Source organism: Hypanus sabinus, chromosome 12, assembly GCF_030144855.1.
Source record: "Hypanus sabinus isolate sHypSab1 chromosome 12, sHypSab1.hap1, whole genome shotgun sequence".
Lineage (NCBI taxonomy): Eukaryota > Metazoa > Chordata > Chondrichthyes > Myliobatiformes > Dasyatidae > Hypanus > Hypanus sabinus.
The window spans coordinates 8,561,909-8,579,724 of NC_082717.1; the positions used below are offsets into that span (position 1 = coordinate 8,561,909).

Below are 17,816 nucleotides of genomic sequence, written 5' to 3' on the forward strand. Positions count from 1 at the left end.
TTGACCTGTTTGGCGTGAGTGACGTGACCCAGAGCCAAAGCATAAAGCCCTGACTCCAGCCAACATAGCTCTCCAGGTCATTAAGGCTAACAAACCTCCAAACCACGGCAAGATTGTGGTCCTCTTGGGGAACGTGTTCTATGTCTATCTGCAAATAGTTTAAGAACTGTATGATATCAAAGATAAGGAGACATTTTATGGAGATAAGAAGACTAATCAAGAACTTATCAACCTCCACCTTAAATGAACCCAGTAACTTGGGCTCTGTAGTCATCTGACACAGATTCACCAAAGAATTTCCTCATCTCTGTTCTAAATGGACATTCCTTTATTCTGAGACTATGATCTCTGGTCCTAGATTCACCCACTATAGGAAACATCCTCTTCACATCCACTCTATCCAGGCCTTTCAACATCCAATAGGTTTCAATGAGATCCCTCCCCCTCATTCTTCTAAATTACAGCGAGTACAGGCCCAGAGCCATCAAACAACGCTCATATGGTAACCTTTTCATTCCCAGAATCATTCTCGTGAACCTCTTCTGAACCCTCTCCAATGTCAGCACGTCCTTTATTAACTGAAAAAGGAGCCAAAAACTGCTCACAATGCTTCAAGTAAAGCCTCTCCTTAAGGCTCCATAAAGCCTCAGTATTACATCCTTGCTTTTTCATTGCAGTTCTCTTGAAATGAACGCTAACATTGCATTCTCTTTCCTCACCACCATGAGTGGTTGAACTGTGCCTTCCTGAAGGATTATGGAAGTATCATGGTTTAGAAATGAAACTAGTGAATAGATGTAGGGTATTTCACCCATTGCTAAACCCACTGAGTTTCTCCAGCAGTTTGATATTTCACTACAATATGCAGCATCTGTGGTCTCCTGTGTCTCCAGGGTGAAGGGACAAATCAGTTGCTATTGAATTGAAAAGATCCAGCTTTACATATTTAGAGTCAGAGGAGTGAGCAGGTGATGGAGTTTGAACTAGACAACAAGCAGTTGGAGGAACTCAACAAATCAGGCAACAAATGTAGAGAGAAATGGACGGTCAACATTTTGAGTTGAGACCCTTCTCGTGATCTGGAACAAAGAGTGGTTTTGAGCCCCTTATCTAAAAAAAAGCTGTGCTGGCAATGGTTAAAGTCCAGAGGAGCTTCACAAGAATGATTCCAGGAATAAAAGTGTTAACGCACGTATGAGGAGCTCTTGGTGGCTCTGGGCCTGTACTCGCTGGATTTTAGAAGAGTGAATGGGATCTCATTGAAACCTATTGAATATAGAAAGGACTAGATAGAGTGGATGTGGAGAGATTCTTTCCAATAGCGGATGATTCTAGGACCACAGGGCACAGCATCGGAATAGAGGGACATTCCTTTTGAACAGAGGTGAGGAGGAATTTCTTTAGCCAGGGAGGTGTATATCTGTGAAATTCATTACCACAGATGCCTGTGAAGGCCAAATAATTGGGTATATTTATAGACATAGGCATCTGATAGTCTTGTGAGACCATGGATTGGAGCCTTGGAAGGTTTCCAGGACGTAGCCCTGGGCAGGGTTGTATGGGAGACTGGCAGTTGCCCAAGCTGCAAGCCTTCTCCTCTCCATGCCACCGATGTTGTCCAAAAGAAGCTTGGCACCAGTGACCCAAGCAGCTTGGCACCGGTGTCGTCGCAGAGCAATGTGTTGTTAAGTGCCTTGCTCAAGGACACAACACGCTGCTTCAGCTGAGGCTTGAACCAATGACCTTCAGATCACTAGACCGATGCCTTATCCACTAGGCCACACGCCAACACATTGGGTATATTTATGGCAGAAGGTATAGGTTCTTGATCTATCAGGGCATCAAAGGCTAAGGGATGACAGGAGAATGGGTTGGGAGAGATAATAAATCAGCCATGATGGAATGACAAAGCAGATTCAATGAGCCAAATGGCTTAATTCTGCTCTTATGTCTTATAGTCTTATGGTAGAGGGAAGGTAGCCAGTCTATAATGAGGTGGGATGAAGGAATCGAACAAGAGCTGGCAAGCAAAAAGATAAACTTGTTGAGGAAAGGTGAAGGAGGGAAGAGTAGAAATAATGAAGGAGGTTGGGAAGTGAGAATGGAGGGGACAAGGTACTGCGGATGGAGAAATCCGGTAGGAGAGGAGGTGCAGCATGGAAATGAGTGAGGGAGGTGGGGTGGGCAGATGGGAAGAGTGGGGAGTGGGGACCCAGTGGGAAGGGTGTATGGGTGATGGGCAAGACAGAGGGAATGGAGGAGGGGAGTTAACAGGGAGCTGGAGGGCTAAAAACGTTCCTGTACCGATGTAAATCTGTCCCTATGGGGCAAGAATAAGGGGCATAGTTGGGTCTTCTACCAACCCACCAATGTGTTGGAAAAAGAATACATTCCTATTGGAGGAGACTGTAAGCCCATAATACATCAGAACAGGATTAGGCCATTCTGCCCAGCTGTTCTGTTCCGCCTTTCCATCATATCTGATTTATTACCTGTGTCAACCCCATTCTCCTGCCTTCTCCTCATAACTTTTGATGCTCTGTCTCACCAAGAACCTGTCAACCTCCACTTTAAAAATACCCAATAACTTGTTCCCCTGTATGTTAAACCTATCTTTAGGGTTTCTGGTTTCCCTTACAAAAGGGCAGATGTAGATATGACTATTAATATACTTTGTTGAAATGACTGGTATTTTCCCGTCTGATCTTACGGAGAAAGATTGCCATGTTTTCCATGATGACCCTCTGCTACTGAAGCTACTGTTGACGATGGTAGAAGGAATGAGCATCTCCGCCAATTCCAAGTGGCCATTACGTGGTACTTCTTTGTTTGTATTGGCCGTCTCTCTGGACTTTGTGACTCGATCCAGAAACTGCCATGTAAAGCTGTTCATTTTATGACCTGCTTAAGTTTAATATAGTTCACAAATGCCTGTCTGATTCCTTTGCAGTGATCCGCCCAACAACTCCTCCAACAGAGCCACCTTCTCCTCCCCCACCACCGACCATCCCACCTGCTCGGGAAGGTGAGTTTTTTTTTCAACTTTGTACCGACAGCCCAGGTGTACATATGCAGAAGCAAAAGATTGTATTTCAATGGCTGATTATGAATTCTGTATTTTGTCCAGACAAAAATACAACAGGTCAAAGATATCTGAACAAAGAAGGATAGGTTCAATCTTCCAAGACAAAAGCTTGTTAACTCTGGTTAGGCTTTATTCTGGATATTACATCACATGGCACATCCCAGACTGGTTACCATAGGACCCACCATTGAGTTTGGTGCATACAAATTCATTTTTGTGCAGGCTTTTACAGGAAAATAAAGAAATGTAATAGAGTTTTTGAAAAACTATAAATAATAAAGACTGGCAAACAGCCAATGTGCAAAAGACAAATCATGCAAATAATTTTTAAAAAAGTAAATAAATTATACTGAAAGCATGTGTTATAGAGTCCTTGAAAGTAAGTCCATATGTTGTGGAGTTAGCTGAGCATTGAGGTGAGTGAAATTATCCACACTGGTTCAGGATCCTGATGTTTGTAGAGTAATAATGTTTCCTGAACATGGTGGTGTGGGACCTAAGATTCCTATACCTCCTTCCTGATGGTAGTGGCAGGAAGAGAGCATGCCCTGGATGGTGGGAATCCTTGATGGTGGATGCTATTTTCGTGTGACAGCTCTTCTTGTAAATGTGCCCCAAAGTGGGGAGGGCTTTCCCTGTGATGGACTGGTCTGTATCCACCAATTTCTGTAGACTTTTCCATTCCTGGGCATTGGTGTTTCCATACCAGGCCATGAAGTAACCTGTTAGGATAATCTCCACTGTGCATTGGTAGAAGTTTGTCAAAGTTTTAGGTGACATGCCAAATCTGCACAAACTTCTAAGAAACTAGATGCGCTGTTGTGCCTTCTTGCATGCTGGTCCCAAGGCAACCAGTCTGATATAATAATGCCTTGGATATAAAGTTATTGACCATCTTCACCACTGATCCCCAAATAGTGATTGGCTCATGGACCACGGTTTCTTCGACCTGCAGTCAATAATCTGCTCTTCGGTTTTACTGATGTTGTGTACTCCCTTGGTCATTTGACAGTCTATTTCCAAAGAGCATCTTAACCATCTGTTTTTTGAAACATGTATCTTTCAATAGAAATTTTTCAGTGAACTTTTAAAATATTTGCACAGAGGGTGATGGGGGAAAGAGCTGATGTTGATTTTTTGTTTAACCATCAGTCTGCCTGGGTGCAAAAGCTGACTTGGTGTTCTTGGTTGACGGCTCCTGGAGTATCGGGGACGAAAACTTCCATAAGGTCTTGCAATTCTGTTTCGACACTATTGGGGCTCTCGATGAGATCAGCCCAAATGGAATGCAGGTGAGTGCGAGTCTTCACTCAATCGCTGTCTTAGAAAACAAAATTGACTTTGTTTCTTATGCAGTCAGATACTACCGCTATTGGGTAAGAGATGGTAATTTCATGTTCAAGTTCAAATTTATCATTCAACCATACCCATGAGTACAGCCTAACAAAACAGTGTTACTCTGGGGCCAAGGTGCAAAACACACTACCAGCAGTCACACAGAGCACAAGGCCCATATAGCATATATAAGAGTGGATTCAAGACTTGCTGGACAGCAGTGAGACATTGAAACATTGCCCCATTAGAGATGTTATCTATTGGGACCGTTCAGAAATCTGCTGGAGAGGGGAAGAAGCTGTTCTGAATTGCTAAGTCAAATCAAGTTACTTCTATTGTCATTTCGACCATAACTGCTGGTAGAGACGACATTTTTTCCAGGACCATGGTGTTACATGACACAGTACAAAAACTAGACTGAACTATGTAAAAAAAACAACACAGAAATAAACTACACTAGACTACAGACCTACCCAGGTGTGTCTCCAAGCTCCTGTACTTCCCACCCTATTCGTAGTAATGAGAAGAGGGTATGTGACATTGAGGACCCTTAATGATGGATGGTGTCTTCTTGAGGCATCAACTCTTGAAGTTGGGGAGGATTGTGCCCTTAATGGAGCTGACTGAGTCTGTGACCCTCTGCAGCCTCTTGTGATGCTGTGTATAGGAGCTTCCATTCCAGGCTGTGATGCAAGCAGTCAGAATACTCTTCACGTAAAAGGCCTGCATACATTAAAGTTTGCTTCCTGGGTCAGAGAGCATGTCTTATAGGTTGAACAAGATAGGCCTTTGCCTCTTGGACTGAAGGAGGATGAGAGGTGACTTAATAGAGATGTACAAGATGATAAGAGGCAGAAGCAGAGGGGACAGCCCTCAGCAGGGTGGAAGTAGCTAATATGAGAAAACAAATTTCAGGCGATTGAAGGAAAGTATAGGGGGATGTCAGAGGTAGGTTTTTTATACAGAGAGTGCGAGGTGATTAGAATGCACTGCCATGGTGGTAGTCGAGGTAGACACAAATACATTAGGGACTTTTAAGAGGTGATTAGATTAGGCTATGTGGGAGGGAAAAATAAGATTGGTCTCAGAGTAGGTTAAAAGTACCTTTAAGGTGAGGGGATTGATTTCAAACGAGATGTGAGAGGCAAGTTTTCTACACAAGTAGATGCCTGAAATGTGCCGCCTGGGGAGGGGGTAGAGGCAGAAATATTAAAGCAGGAGTTCCCAACCGTTCGTTTATGCCTTAGACCTGTTACACGGGGGCGATGGAGGAGAACCCAAGTGCAGGACACTGGCACGTCGACTCAGTTGGGGAGGCTGGCGTAGAGCAGGAAACCAGAGGGATTTTGACAAGGAGACAGGATTCACAGGGACTCTCCAGAAACTAAAGCAGAACTGAGAACTAACGGTTCTAATTGGAACAGGGAACGAAGTATCACATGAGAATTGACCAATGAACTGGCAACCTGTGAGAGAGTCGTCCTCGTATTATTTCCCAGTCTCTGATAAAAGCCAGGTGTATGATTTTTGGGTAACTAGCAGCAATTGACTGAAATTGGGGCATGAACAGTGAGAAAGAAGTGTTAAAGGGGAACGGCCAACTGGAACCATGACAAGACCTATACGATTAAGCCAAGGGGTCTGTGGACCCCAGGTTGGGAACCCTTGTGTTAGAGATTTCAACGGGCATTTAGATAGGCAGAATTTAGAATGTGATGAAAATGGGCAGCATGGTAGTGTAGTGGTTAGCACAATGGTTTACAGTACCGGCGACCGGGGTTCAATTCCTGCCACTGCCTGTAACCCCATGACCACATGGGTTTCCTCCGGGTGTACTAGTTGTTAGGTTAATTGGTCATTGTAAATTGTCTCATTATTAGGCCAGGGTTAAATTGGGGGATTGCTGGGAATGGCAATAATAATAGCCATTCCAACACACACATCTTACAGACTTCAATAAGTGAAAACACCAGAAATATGCTGAATCAAAAGAGGAAATTGAAGGAGTGTGCATTGTCCTGATAGTAGGATCATCCCAAAGTCACTACACAACAGCAAATATTCAGAAACTAGAATAGTCCGAAAGTTCCTAGTAATTGATGATTGGCTGTGCCCATGCCTCAGGTTTTACCAGCTTGAGCGGAGAGAAAGTAAATTGCAATAATAACTTGATTACTAATTTACGAGGTTTGGCCCAATATTGTGGGCCGAAGGGCCTGTCCTTGTGCTGTACTGTTCTATGTTTTATATTCTAAAAGTTTGTCTCAGCTTTGAGGGCCAGAGGGCCAGTGCTGCACAGTCCTGCTCTGTGCTCTCTGTCTGTGTATGTCTGGATGTCTTATAGTTTCTTCTGTAGGTGGTGAGTTACCAGTTTGTATGAAGTGGTCACCATATTATAATCATGCAACAACAGTGCACATCATTAATATGAGATGTTCTGAAAGATGGTTTAAAATATTTGTGTAAAATACATTGTTCAAGATTGTGGACTCAGGATTGTTTAATGTTATTTTCCTGTACCCGAGTGTGAAGGAGAACAAAACAATTGTTACTGCAGATCTGATGTAGGTCAAAAAAAATTACTGACGATAAAGAACACAATAATAGTTAAAACACAACAAACATAAAAAATAAGATAGCTTATTTCCATAGATTGATTGTATGTCCATAAAGTGACACTAGGCTGTACGTAGGTGACTGATAGGAAATAATAAAGTAGTGGTGGGTTAGTGGGTGGAGGTGTTGATCAGCCTTACTGCTTGGGGAAGGTAACTGTTTTTGAGACTGGTGATCCTGACGTGGATGTTACACTGCTTTCTCCCTGATGGGAGTTGGACAAACAATCCATGAGCAGGGTGGGCAGGACCCTTCCTGATGGTACTGGCCCTTATTGTGCATTCCTGGCAATTTAAAGTCTGGTTTCTCTTTGTGTGCAGATTTCACTGGTTCAGTTCAGTGATGATGCGAAAGCTGAATTTAAGTTGAACACTTACCATGACAAAGGAATGGTTCTTGCTGCTCTGCAGATGATTCAGTACAAAGGAGGAAACACAAAGACAGGTACTAATTAATACTGCTCTTTATTTTCCCAAGGGCTTTATGCATTGTGCACATGTTCTTAAGCCTGGGTTATGATTGGAGTGGGGCTTGGCTCAGGATGGCAATGGGTTCAGAAGATCATCAAACTCCCAGCTTTGTAAACACAGGAGATTCTGTAGATGTTTGAAATCTTGAGCAACACACACACAAATTGCTGGAGGAACTCAGCAAGTGCCGCAGCACTTATTAAGTCTGAAGAAAGCATGTTGCAGAAATACCTGGTCCCAATGAAGAGTCTCAGCCTGAAATGTTGACCGTTTATTCCCCTCCATAGATGCTACCTGACCTGCTGAGTTCTTCCAGCATATTGTATGTGTTACTCTGGATTTCGAACATCTGCTGAATCTCTTGTGTTTCACGTTGCGGAAGCCAGCCTCTCCTCCATGGACTCTGTCTGCACTTCTCACTGCCCCTGTAAAGCAGCCAGCATAGTCAAAGATTCCTTCCCAGTCTTGTATAAGACCATAAGACACAGGAGCAGAATTAGGCCATTTGGACCATCAAGTCTGCTCAGCCAACTCATAACCTTTGACACCCTTACTAATCGAGAATCTATCAACTTCTACTTCAAACATAATCAATGACTCGGCCTCCACAGCAATCTGTGCCAATGAAATCCACAGATTCATTACCATCTGCCAAAGAAATTCCTCCTCATCTCTGTTCTAAATTGATATCCTTCTATCTGAAGCAGTCCCCCTGGTCCAAGATTCCCCCATTGTAGTAAGCATCATCTCCACATCTACTATATCTCGGCCTTTCAAAATTCAAGGTATCTGCTCTGTAAGGTGTGTTCCACCTCCTTTGATTGTAACCATTCTTCAAAACATTCACAGTGCACGTCTTTGTCCAGCACAAAATCAAACGGACATGTCAACACTGAGCAAGGGGTGTCGAGGAACAATTATCCATTATTTCCAGTGCTCCACTAACAAATTACATCAATTTTCCTATCTCAAGGAGCCACAGGGATACAAATCTTCATGTTTGTTTGCAACCAGTCACGGAGCTCTCGTGTAATCTAAGTGGAGGCCATTAGCATTAGGGCTCAGATATCCTGCCCTTTGTAGAGTGAGTCACCAATGTACTATGTCTGAATATTTGTGTGACAGATGAGAAACATCAACTCCCCATGGGCTTTGAGTTTACTTTCCACGTCCTGCAAGTGGAGAATTTCTGGCCTGGGAACATGGGTCTTACTAAATGGACTGTTTTTCCAATGCTACTGTTAAAGAGAAAATGTACACTTTAAAAAAAAAGTATGAGATGAAGATTATAAACACAAGAGATTCTGCAGAAATCTAAAGCAATACAAACAAAATGGTGGAGGAACTCAGCAGATCAGGCGGCATCTTTAGAAATGAATAAACAGTCAACGTTTCAGGAGGAGACACTTCTTTAGCACAGGAAAGGAAGGGATAGATGCCACAATAAAATGTTGGGGGAGGTGAAAGAGGCCAGCTGGAAGGCGATAGATGAAGACAGGTGAGTGGGAAAGGTCAATGCCTCATCTCCCCACTTCTTTTTCAGTCCTTTAAGTACATTAAGACATTGAGACATACAGTGGAATGCAGTATTTGCATCAACAAACAACCCAGTCCGAGGTGTGATGGCGGCAGCCCCCAAGTGTCATCATGCTTCCAGCGCCAACGTAGCAAGCCTACAATTGATTAAGCCTAATCTGTACATCCGTGGAATGTGGGAGGGAAGCCCCCTGGTCACAGGGCGAACATTAGAACACCTGACAGGTAACGACGGGACTTCAAACCGTTCGCTGGCGCTGTGAAATGTGACGCAAGCCACTATTCTCCAAAGCGGAATGGCAGATATACACACAAAGGCAGTGGTGGGCTTCATGGAGACTGGAGACTTAACACAGTGCATTAGACTGCCACAGGACTTTATCAGAGGACACATACTGTACACAAAATGTCCTCTGTTACCATCATTTTCATAATAATGAGCCTGTTGTTTTAACTTGATTTTGCCAACAATGAAAACAGTCTTTTTCTTTATATCTTGAGGGTAATCCTCTTTTGAAAGACACTATTCAAAACAGAGCATACTCAGTGTCCATTGAGGGATTTGCAAAGACAGAATCTCTTAGTCACTTCCTCTAATGTTTCCAAAGTGCGATCTTATCTATATTGAAATTTATTAAATGCTGGCAGCTGCAAATGACTATGTTTCTGGATGAAATTACTGATACCGTTAAAATTATGAGGAGATAAATGTGAAGATGCTTCCACTTCTGGGAGAGTCTAAGACTAGAGCAATAAGCCTAGCAACATCACTATTAAATCTAAAAGGCCAATTTACAATAGTATATGCATTTGTGTCATAGAACACTATAGCACAGAAATAGGTCCTTCAGCCCATCTAGTCCATTCCGAACTGTTATTCGTCCCAGTCCCATCAACCCACTGCTGCACCACAGCCCTCCATACCACTCCCACCCTTGTACCTTCTTATAAATCTTCTGCGCTTTCCAAGTCGATCAATCACAGGACATTACAACACACTACAGGCCCTCTGGCTCACAAGGAGCACCACAATAACGTAGCGGTTAGCGCAATGTTACTACAGCCTGGGGCGACAGAGTTCCGTTCCAGCGTCTTCTCTGGCGAGTCTCTGTGTGACCTCTCTGTGGAATGTGTGGGTTTTCTCCCACAGTCCAAAGGCATACCTGTTGGTTTAACCGGTCTGTAAATTGTCCTGTGACGAGATTTGGGTTCCATCAGGTTGTTTGGTGGTTGCTGGGAGGTGTGGCTTGAAGGTCCTATTCAGAGCTGTATCTCTAAATAAAATAAAATAAAATAGAATAAAATAAGTAAAATGACTGCTTAACCTCCTCCGAGACCAATCTAACCCTTCCCTCTTACACAGCCCTCCATGTGTCTATCTAAGACTCTCTTAAATGCCCCTAATGTATCTGCCTCTACCTCCACTCCTGGCAGGACATGCCACACACCTGCCACTTTCTTTGTAAGGAACCTATCTACTTTCCTCCAATCACATTGAAAATATGCTGTCTCATATTAGCTATTTCCATCCCTGGAAAACCACACCGGCTGCCCACTCTATCTATGCCTCTTGGCATCTTGTACACCTCTATCAAGCCACCTCTTGTCCTCCTGCTTCAAAGAGAAAGCACAAGCTTGCTCGACCTACCCTCATATGACATGCTCTTCAATCCGGGCAACAGACCTTAATAAATAATATATAGGCAGCCCTTTTATGTGGAGAGTATTCTGTATGGAGGCTCCAAAGCACAGGATTTCAAAAGGCCTCAGAGGGTCATAGACCTTCTGTGCTAATACGCAGACTAGAAAACAATCAACACTCTCTAATCCATACTCAGTCTCTCCTTTAACATCTGACCTCAGTACTGTACTTTGTCAACTTTGGGTGCGAATTTCACAGTAAATTTATTTTCGAAGTATGTGTATATCATTGTACACAACCCTGAGATTCATTTTCTTGTGGGCATTCGCAGCTTGATCAAAGGAGTACAGTAAATTAATTGAAAAACCGTACATAAAGACAGACGACAGCCAATGTGCAAAGGAAGACAAACAGTGCAGCTACAAAATATTGGATAAATAATAAACAAGCAAACAAGCAAATAAATAAATAAGCAGTTAGATAAATAAAAGAAAACACTGAGAACGTGTTGTTGAAAGTGAATCCATAGTTCGTGGAGTCATTTCAGTGTTGTGAGGGAAGTTATCCAGGATGTTCAGCAACCCGAAGGTTGACGGATAATAATTGTTCCTGAACCTGGTGGTGTGGGTCCTAAGGCTTCTAATCCTCCTGGAAATGGCAATAAGTGAGCATGGCTGGATGGTGGGGGGGGGGGGGGGTCCTTGATGATGGATGCTGCTGTCCTGTGGTAGCACTTCTTGTGGATGTGCTCCATGGTGGGGAGGGCTGTATCCACTACGGCTCTCCCATCACATCTGATCTGTGACTGGCACAATGAGACAAAGCGCTGAGGAATCTGCTGTTTGGTTTAGCAAGATACAGGCTCACTGCATTTAACTTTTATATTCCAGGCCGAGCTCTCAAATATATGAACGACAATGTCTTGGTTCATTCGAATGGCATGAGGAAGGGTGTGCCCAAGGTGCTCGTTGCGGTGACCGACGGACGCTCACAGGATGAGGTTAAGAAACCTGCACTTGCGTTGCAAGAAGCTGGTGAGTGTCGCATTTGGAGAATCTTCATGGTCAATATTTACTTTATTTTACTGTGTGTCAGCTAAATTTGCATGTTCCATCTGAATAGTAAGTTTCCTTCCACTTTAAATCATAGGACATAAATATTACAACAAAGTACAGGCCCTCTGGCTCGCAATGTTCTCCTGAGCTTTTAACCCACTTCAAGATCAATCCAGCCTTTCCCTCACACATATTCCTCCATTTTTCTTTCAAAGGTTCAAAGTTCCATTTTATTATCAAAGTATGTACACAGAATACAACTCTGAGATTCGTCTTCACCAGATAGCCATGAGATACAGAATAAGCATGAACGTTACTGAAAGAACAGACATCAGCCCCCTCCCTCCACAAAAAAAGAAAAAAACAGAGCTCACAAACCTCAACCTCCCCCCCCCCCCCAATCCATCTTTCAGCATTGTGCCTATTGTAGACTCCCTTAAATGCTACGACATAGGAGCAGAATTAGGCCATTCAGTCCATCGAATTGGCTCTGCCATTCCATCATGCCTGATTTATCTCCCTCATCCCCATTCTCCTGCCTTCTCCCAGAAACCTTTGATGCCCTGATTAATCATGAACTTATCAACCTCCGCTTTAAATACACCCAATAGCTTGGCCTCCACACCCGCCTGTGGCTATGAATTCCACAGATTCACCGCCCTCTGGCTGATGTATGATGTATCTGCCTCTACCAGGTTTTGCAAAGTCCACATAGTTTGTCATGAATTTGTTTTAGGAAGTGAGATATTCATGTTCCTATTGTTCTACTTATGGCCATTTGACCTCCTCCTGGTGCTGCAGTTTTCTGCCAAATGACGATAGGTTAATTGGCTGCTATTCATTGCCCCCCCCCCCCATGTGGGTGAGTATAAAGGAATCCAAAGGGGTGTTAAGGGTCAACATCAACTTCAAATATAGTGCTCAGTTCTAGTTGCCTGGTTATATGAAGGATGTGGAAACTTTAGAGAGGGTGCGGAGGAGACTTACCAGGATTCTGCCTGGATTAGAGAGTATGCCTTACAGTAAAGTAAAATCTGTTATGAGACTATGTACTGTACAAGTTGCAATGCACAAAACTGAGATTCTTTTTCCTGCGGGCGTGCTCAGCAAATCTATACAACAGTAACAGTAAACAGAATCAATGAACAACAAACTGTGCAAATGCAAATAAATAGAAATAACTAACTGGAGTATGAAATGACAAGGTAAGGAGTCCTTAAAGTGAGACCAGCAATTGTGGGAACACCAGAGTGTAGTTATCCTCTTTAGTTCAAAAGCCAGATGGCTGAGGGGAAATAACTGTTCTTGAAACTGGTGGTGCGAGTCCTGAGGCTCTTGTACCTTCTTGCTGATGGCAACAGCAAGAAAGAAGCATGACCTGGGTGGTGAGGGTCACTGATGATGGATGCTGCCTTTCTACGGCAACGTTTCATGTAGATGGGCTCAGTGCGTGGGAAGGCTTTACCCGTGATGCATCGGCCCAATACACTACTTTTGTAGGATTTTACCCTCACAGGCATTGGTGATCCCATACCAGGCCGTTATGCAGCCAGTTCAGCACACGTTCCACCACAAATCTGTAGACGCTTGCCAAGGTTTGCGATGTTATGCTGAATGTGATGTGATGTCTCTGCTGGCTCCTGAGGAAGTAGAGTGTCTGTTGTGCTTTCTTTGTAATTACATTTATATGAAGGGTCCAGGACAGGTCTTTTGAGGTAGTGATACACAGGAATTTAAAGTCACTGACCCCCTCTGTCTCTGCTCCTCCGATGAGCACTGGCTCATAGACCTTTGGTTTCACTCCCCTGAAGTCTACGTTATTTCCTTGGTCTTATTGACACTGAGTGAGAGTTTGTTGTTATTAACTAATCTCCCTCCTGTATGCTGATTCATCACCACCTTTGATATGGTGGTGTCAGCAGCAAACTTGTGTATGGTGTTGGAGATGTACTTAGGTACGCAGTCATAGGTGTAAAGCAGGGGCTAGGCACACATCCCTGTGGTGCACAGGGTTAGGCTGAGGATAGCTTATATCATATAGGATATGAGGATAAGCTGAGAGAGCTTTGGGGCAAAGGAGGATGAGAGATGATTTGTTGGAGGTGTACATGGTGAAAAGAGGAATAGATTGAATAGCTATCCAGAGACATTTTCTCAGGGTGGCAATGGTTAATGCGAGGTGGCATAATTTTAAGGTGATTGGAAGGAAGTATAGGGAGGTTGTGAGAGGTAGTTACCCCTCAGAGAGAACAGTGGGGGGGGGGGAATGAGCGAGATGGAACACCCTTCCAGGGGCTGTGGGAGAGGTAGGTACGTTAAGGTCATATAACACATTCTTAGATCGGCACGTGCATGATCAGAAAATGGAGGGCTGTGTGGGAGGGAAGGGTTAGATTGATCTTAGAGTAGGTTGAAGGGTCAGTACAACATTGTGGGCTGAAGGGCCTGTACTGCTCTGCACTGTTGTTCAGTCTGTTCTAACTTTATTCACCATATGGTACCTATACACATGTTTGGAATTTGCTGTGGTGTGTTCATCAGTGCACGTGTAACAAGAAGCAACATTCAACAGTTAAAACAGAATACAGAATTGTCCTGCAGTGATGGTCGACTGCAACCAACCATCAAGGAAATAATAAGAGAAATAATGGAATAGACGTGATTACTGAGCATGGATCTGATGGGCCAAAATGTCATTGAGTCATAGAACATACAGTACAGAAGTAGACCCTTCAGCCCATCTAGCCTGTACTGAACTATTAATCTGCCTAGTCCTATTGACCTACATCTGAACTGTAGACCTCCATACTCCCCCACCCCGCTTCTCCTAAATGTTGCAATTGAACCCATATCCACCACTTCCACTGACAGCTTGTTCCACACTCTCACTACCCTCAGAGTAAGGAAATTCACCCTCTTGTTCTCCTGAAACGTTTCACCTTTTACCCTTAAACCATAACCTCTAGTTGTAGTCTTACCCAATCTCAGTGGAAAAAGCCTGCTTGCATTTACCCTATCTCCTCCATAATTTTGTATTCCTCTATCAAAATGTGTCATCATCCTCCAACATTCTAGGGAATTAAGTCCTCTCCTGTTAAACCTTTCCCTGTCACTCATGTCCTCAAGTTCTGGCAACATCCTTGTAAATTTTCTCTGCATTCTTTCAATCTTATCGATAACTCTCCAGTAGGTAAGTAACCATAACTGCACACAGTACTCCAAATTAGGTCTCCCTGTTAAAATTTATTGGCCAAACTAATTTCTCTGAAAACATGAGTGAAATGTGGTCCATCGTTCTGGGACAGGAATGCAAGCAGGCTTTCCCCACTAAGGATGGGTGAGACTTGACGTAGAGGTCATGGGTTAAGGGTGAAAGGTGAACACGAGGAGGAACTTATTGACTCAGAGGGTGGTGCGACTGTGGAATGACTAGCCAGCAGAAGCGGTGGATGAAGTTTCAATGTCAACATTGAAGAATAGTTTAGATAAGTTCATGGATGGGAGGGGTATGATCTAGGTGCATGTTGATGGGACGAGGCAGGATAGCAGTTTTGGCATGGATTAGATGGGCTGAAAGGCCTGTTTCTGTGCTGTGGTGGTCTGTGACCCGATGTGTCCACCCTTTCACAGCTGCTGGAATTGACTGTGCTCTGGCAGGGTTCCTGGTTTGTGACGTGATTGACAGTCACAGACCATGCTCTGTAACCACGGCAGTGAAATTAAACACGTTTTTACTGACGGGCCGCGTGGGCAGCATTGATCATCTATGTAGCCCAGGTCATTCCCATTTCATGCATTCTTGAACAAGGGCTAACCGCTTATCATCGTGGGAGGTTTGCGTGCTAATTTTTTTTATCACAAACTTGCTTCTGAGCTCCCACACAAGAAGTCGGAGCTGGGATTAGAATGTCTGTTTTCCTAAATTATTCAGTCTGACTTCTAATTATTGAATTACCATTCACACCAATCAGCAAACAGACAATCGCAAGTGGACGAAAATGCTGAAACATTCTTGGCAAAGGGTATCAAATGGCTGCCTGAGACTGAGGAGTCAAATTTAAGCCTGGTCTGCTGGCAAGTCCTTCACAAACAGACTTTGAACCACTGATTGTTCTCAGATGATGGGATGGTGTGTATTAAACTGGAGGTGTGGTGAGGTTAAACACAGTATGATAAATAACTAGGCATCAGATTGCAGACCGATAAGTAAATCACATGATCAATACCTTCTTAACTAAATTGAAAATGTTACTCCACTCTTTAAGAAGAGAGAGAGGCAGAAGAAAAGAAATTACTGGCTAGTTCATCTGACTCCAGTCGTTGGAAAGATTTTGGGGTACTTAGAGGCGCACAGTAAAATAGACCAGTTTGGATTCTGAGAGGGGAAATCTGCCCGACAAATCTATTGGAATTGGATAGACAAAGGAGAGTCGGTGGATGTTGTTTACTTGTGTACGAAGAAGTCCTTTGACGAGGAGCTGCGTGTGAGGCTGCTAAGCAAGGCAGGGGGTCGGCACAGTAGCGCAGTGGTTAGCACAACGCTTTACAACACCAGCAGCCGGTTCAGCCGCCTCTGCTGCCCACGACCACGTGGGTTTCCTGCGGGTGCTCCAGTTTCCTCCCACAATCCAAAGGTATTTCGGTTGGTCGAGGATTAAATCAGGAGATTGCTGGGCCCCACACCTCCTCCCTCACTACCATTTAGGGTCCCAGAGAGCCCTTTGGGTGGGGTAATTGATGGCTTTGCATCGTCCGCAAGCCTGGGGTTTTGAGGAAGACTTAGATTGGGAGAATGTGCAAAGAAGTGGCAGTGTATGGCTGTGCACTGGTAGAATAAACAAAGGCATTCTCCAACTACAGTCTGGTACACTCAGAGGTCACTTCATTAGGTATGCTGTACACCTGCTTGTTAATGTGAATATCTAATCAGCCAATCATGTGCCAGCAAGTCAATGCATTAAAAACAGACATGGTCAAGAGGTTTGTTTAACGTATCGACCAGTGGTCCCCAAGCACCAGGCCGCAAAGCATGCGCTACCGGGCCGCGAGGAAACAATATGATTTGGCGATATGAGTCAGCTGCAGACTGAACTTGAGAATGAGAAGAAATGCAATCTAAGTAACTTTGAGGCGTGGAATGATGGTTGGTGCCAGATGGGGTGGTTCGAGAATCTTAGAAACTGCTTATCTTCTGGGATTTTAACGCTGTACAGACAATGGTGCAAAAAGTTTAAAAAAAAATACAACATCCAGTGAGCATCAGTTCTGTGGGTGAAAAGGCCTTGTTAATGAGGGAGGTCAGAGGAGAGCGGCCAGACTGGCTCATGCTGACAGGAAGGCGACAGTCACCCAGATGACCACACGATACAAGTGTAGTGCGCAGACGAACATCTTTGAATGCATAACGTGCCAAGCCTTGAAGTGAATGGTCTACAGTAGCAGAAGAAAACAAGCATACCTAATACAGTGGCCACTGAGTCTATGTCAATTATACCTTTAGATTAATTTTCTTGTGGGCACCTCCAGGAAAAGAAAGAAATGCAAAAGAATTCAGGAAAAATTTGTGGGGATTTCCAGGTTGTCTGCCTTTGCCTATTTTAGTGCATGCTGTCTCAGAAGACTGACCTTGGATTTCCAGACTTTCCATCTAATTATGTTGCCGGGTCTGTACTGAAAAATGTAATTATTTAACCGCAATTAAATTATGAATACGGGAGGGCCAATTCAGCCATTACCAACATTCCTCCCGCACCAGTAGTTCATGGGTTGAAGTGATCCGTGGTGGATCCATTTACACAGTGATACACGTAGTTTCTCCCAGTCACCACAGTGTAAATGCTCTGTTAATGTGGGATACCACATTCCTGACCAAGTCAAATGACATAGAGCACTGACTCATTCACATCTATCCGAAGACTACAGAGTATTGAATACAGAACGGAATGGCACAATACAGCCCATGATGTTGTGCTTTTTAACCATCTCTATAGAATAGCAACTACACCAGGATCAGTGAAAAATCAACCTGAGTGCAGAAGACAACAAACTGCATGTGCAAATAATAAATAGCAATAAAT

At 43.7% G+C, this 17,816-nt stretch overlaps 1 protein-coding gene across 4 annotated transcripts in view; it reads left to right on the plus strand.

The window, feature by feature from the left end:
• The window catches only part of LOC132402615 (collagen alpha-1(XII) chain-like), a 380,160-nt gene that overhangs the window by 253,115 nt on the left and 109,229 nt on the right, over positions 1-17,816 (plus strand). For all 4 annotated transcript variants that reach the window (XM_059985520.1, XM_059985521.1, XM_059985523.1 and 1 more), the window contains 4 exons: positions 2,951-3,025; positions 4,238-4,377; positions 7,357-7,480; positions 11,575-11,718. In XM_059985520.1, the coding sequence (XP_059841503.1) occupies positions 2,951-3,025; positions 4,238-4,377; positions 7,357-7,480; positions 11,575-11,718 (483 nt within the window). The remainder of the gene's footprint in view (positions 1-2,950; positions 3,026-4,237; positions 4,378-7,356; positions 7,481-11,574; positions 11,719-17,816) is intronic.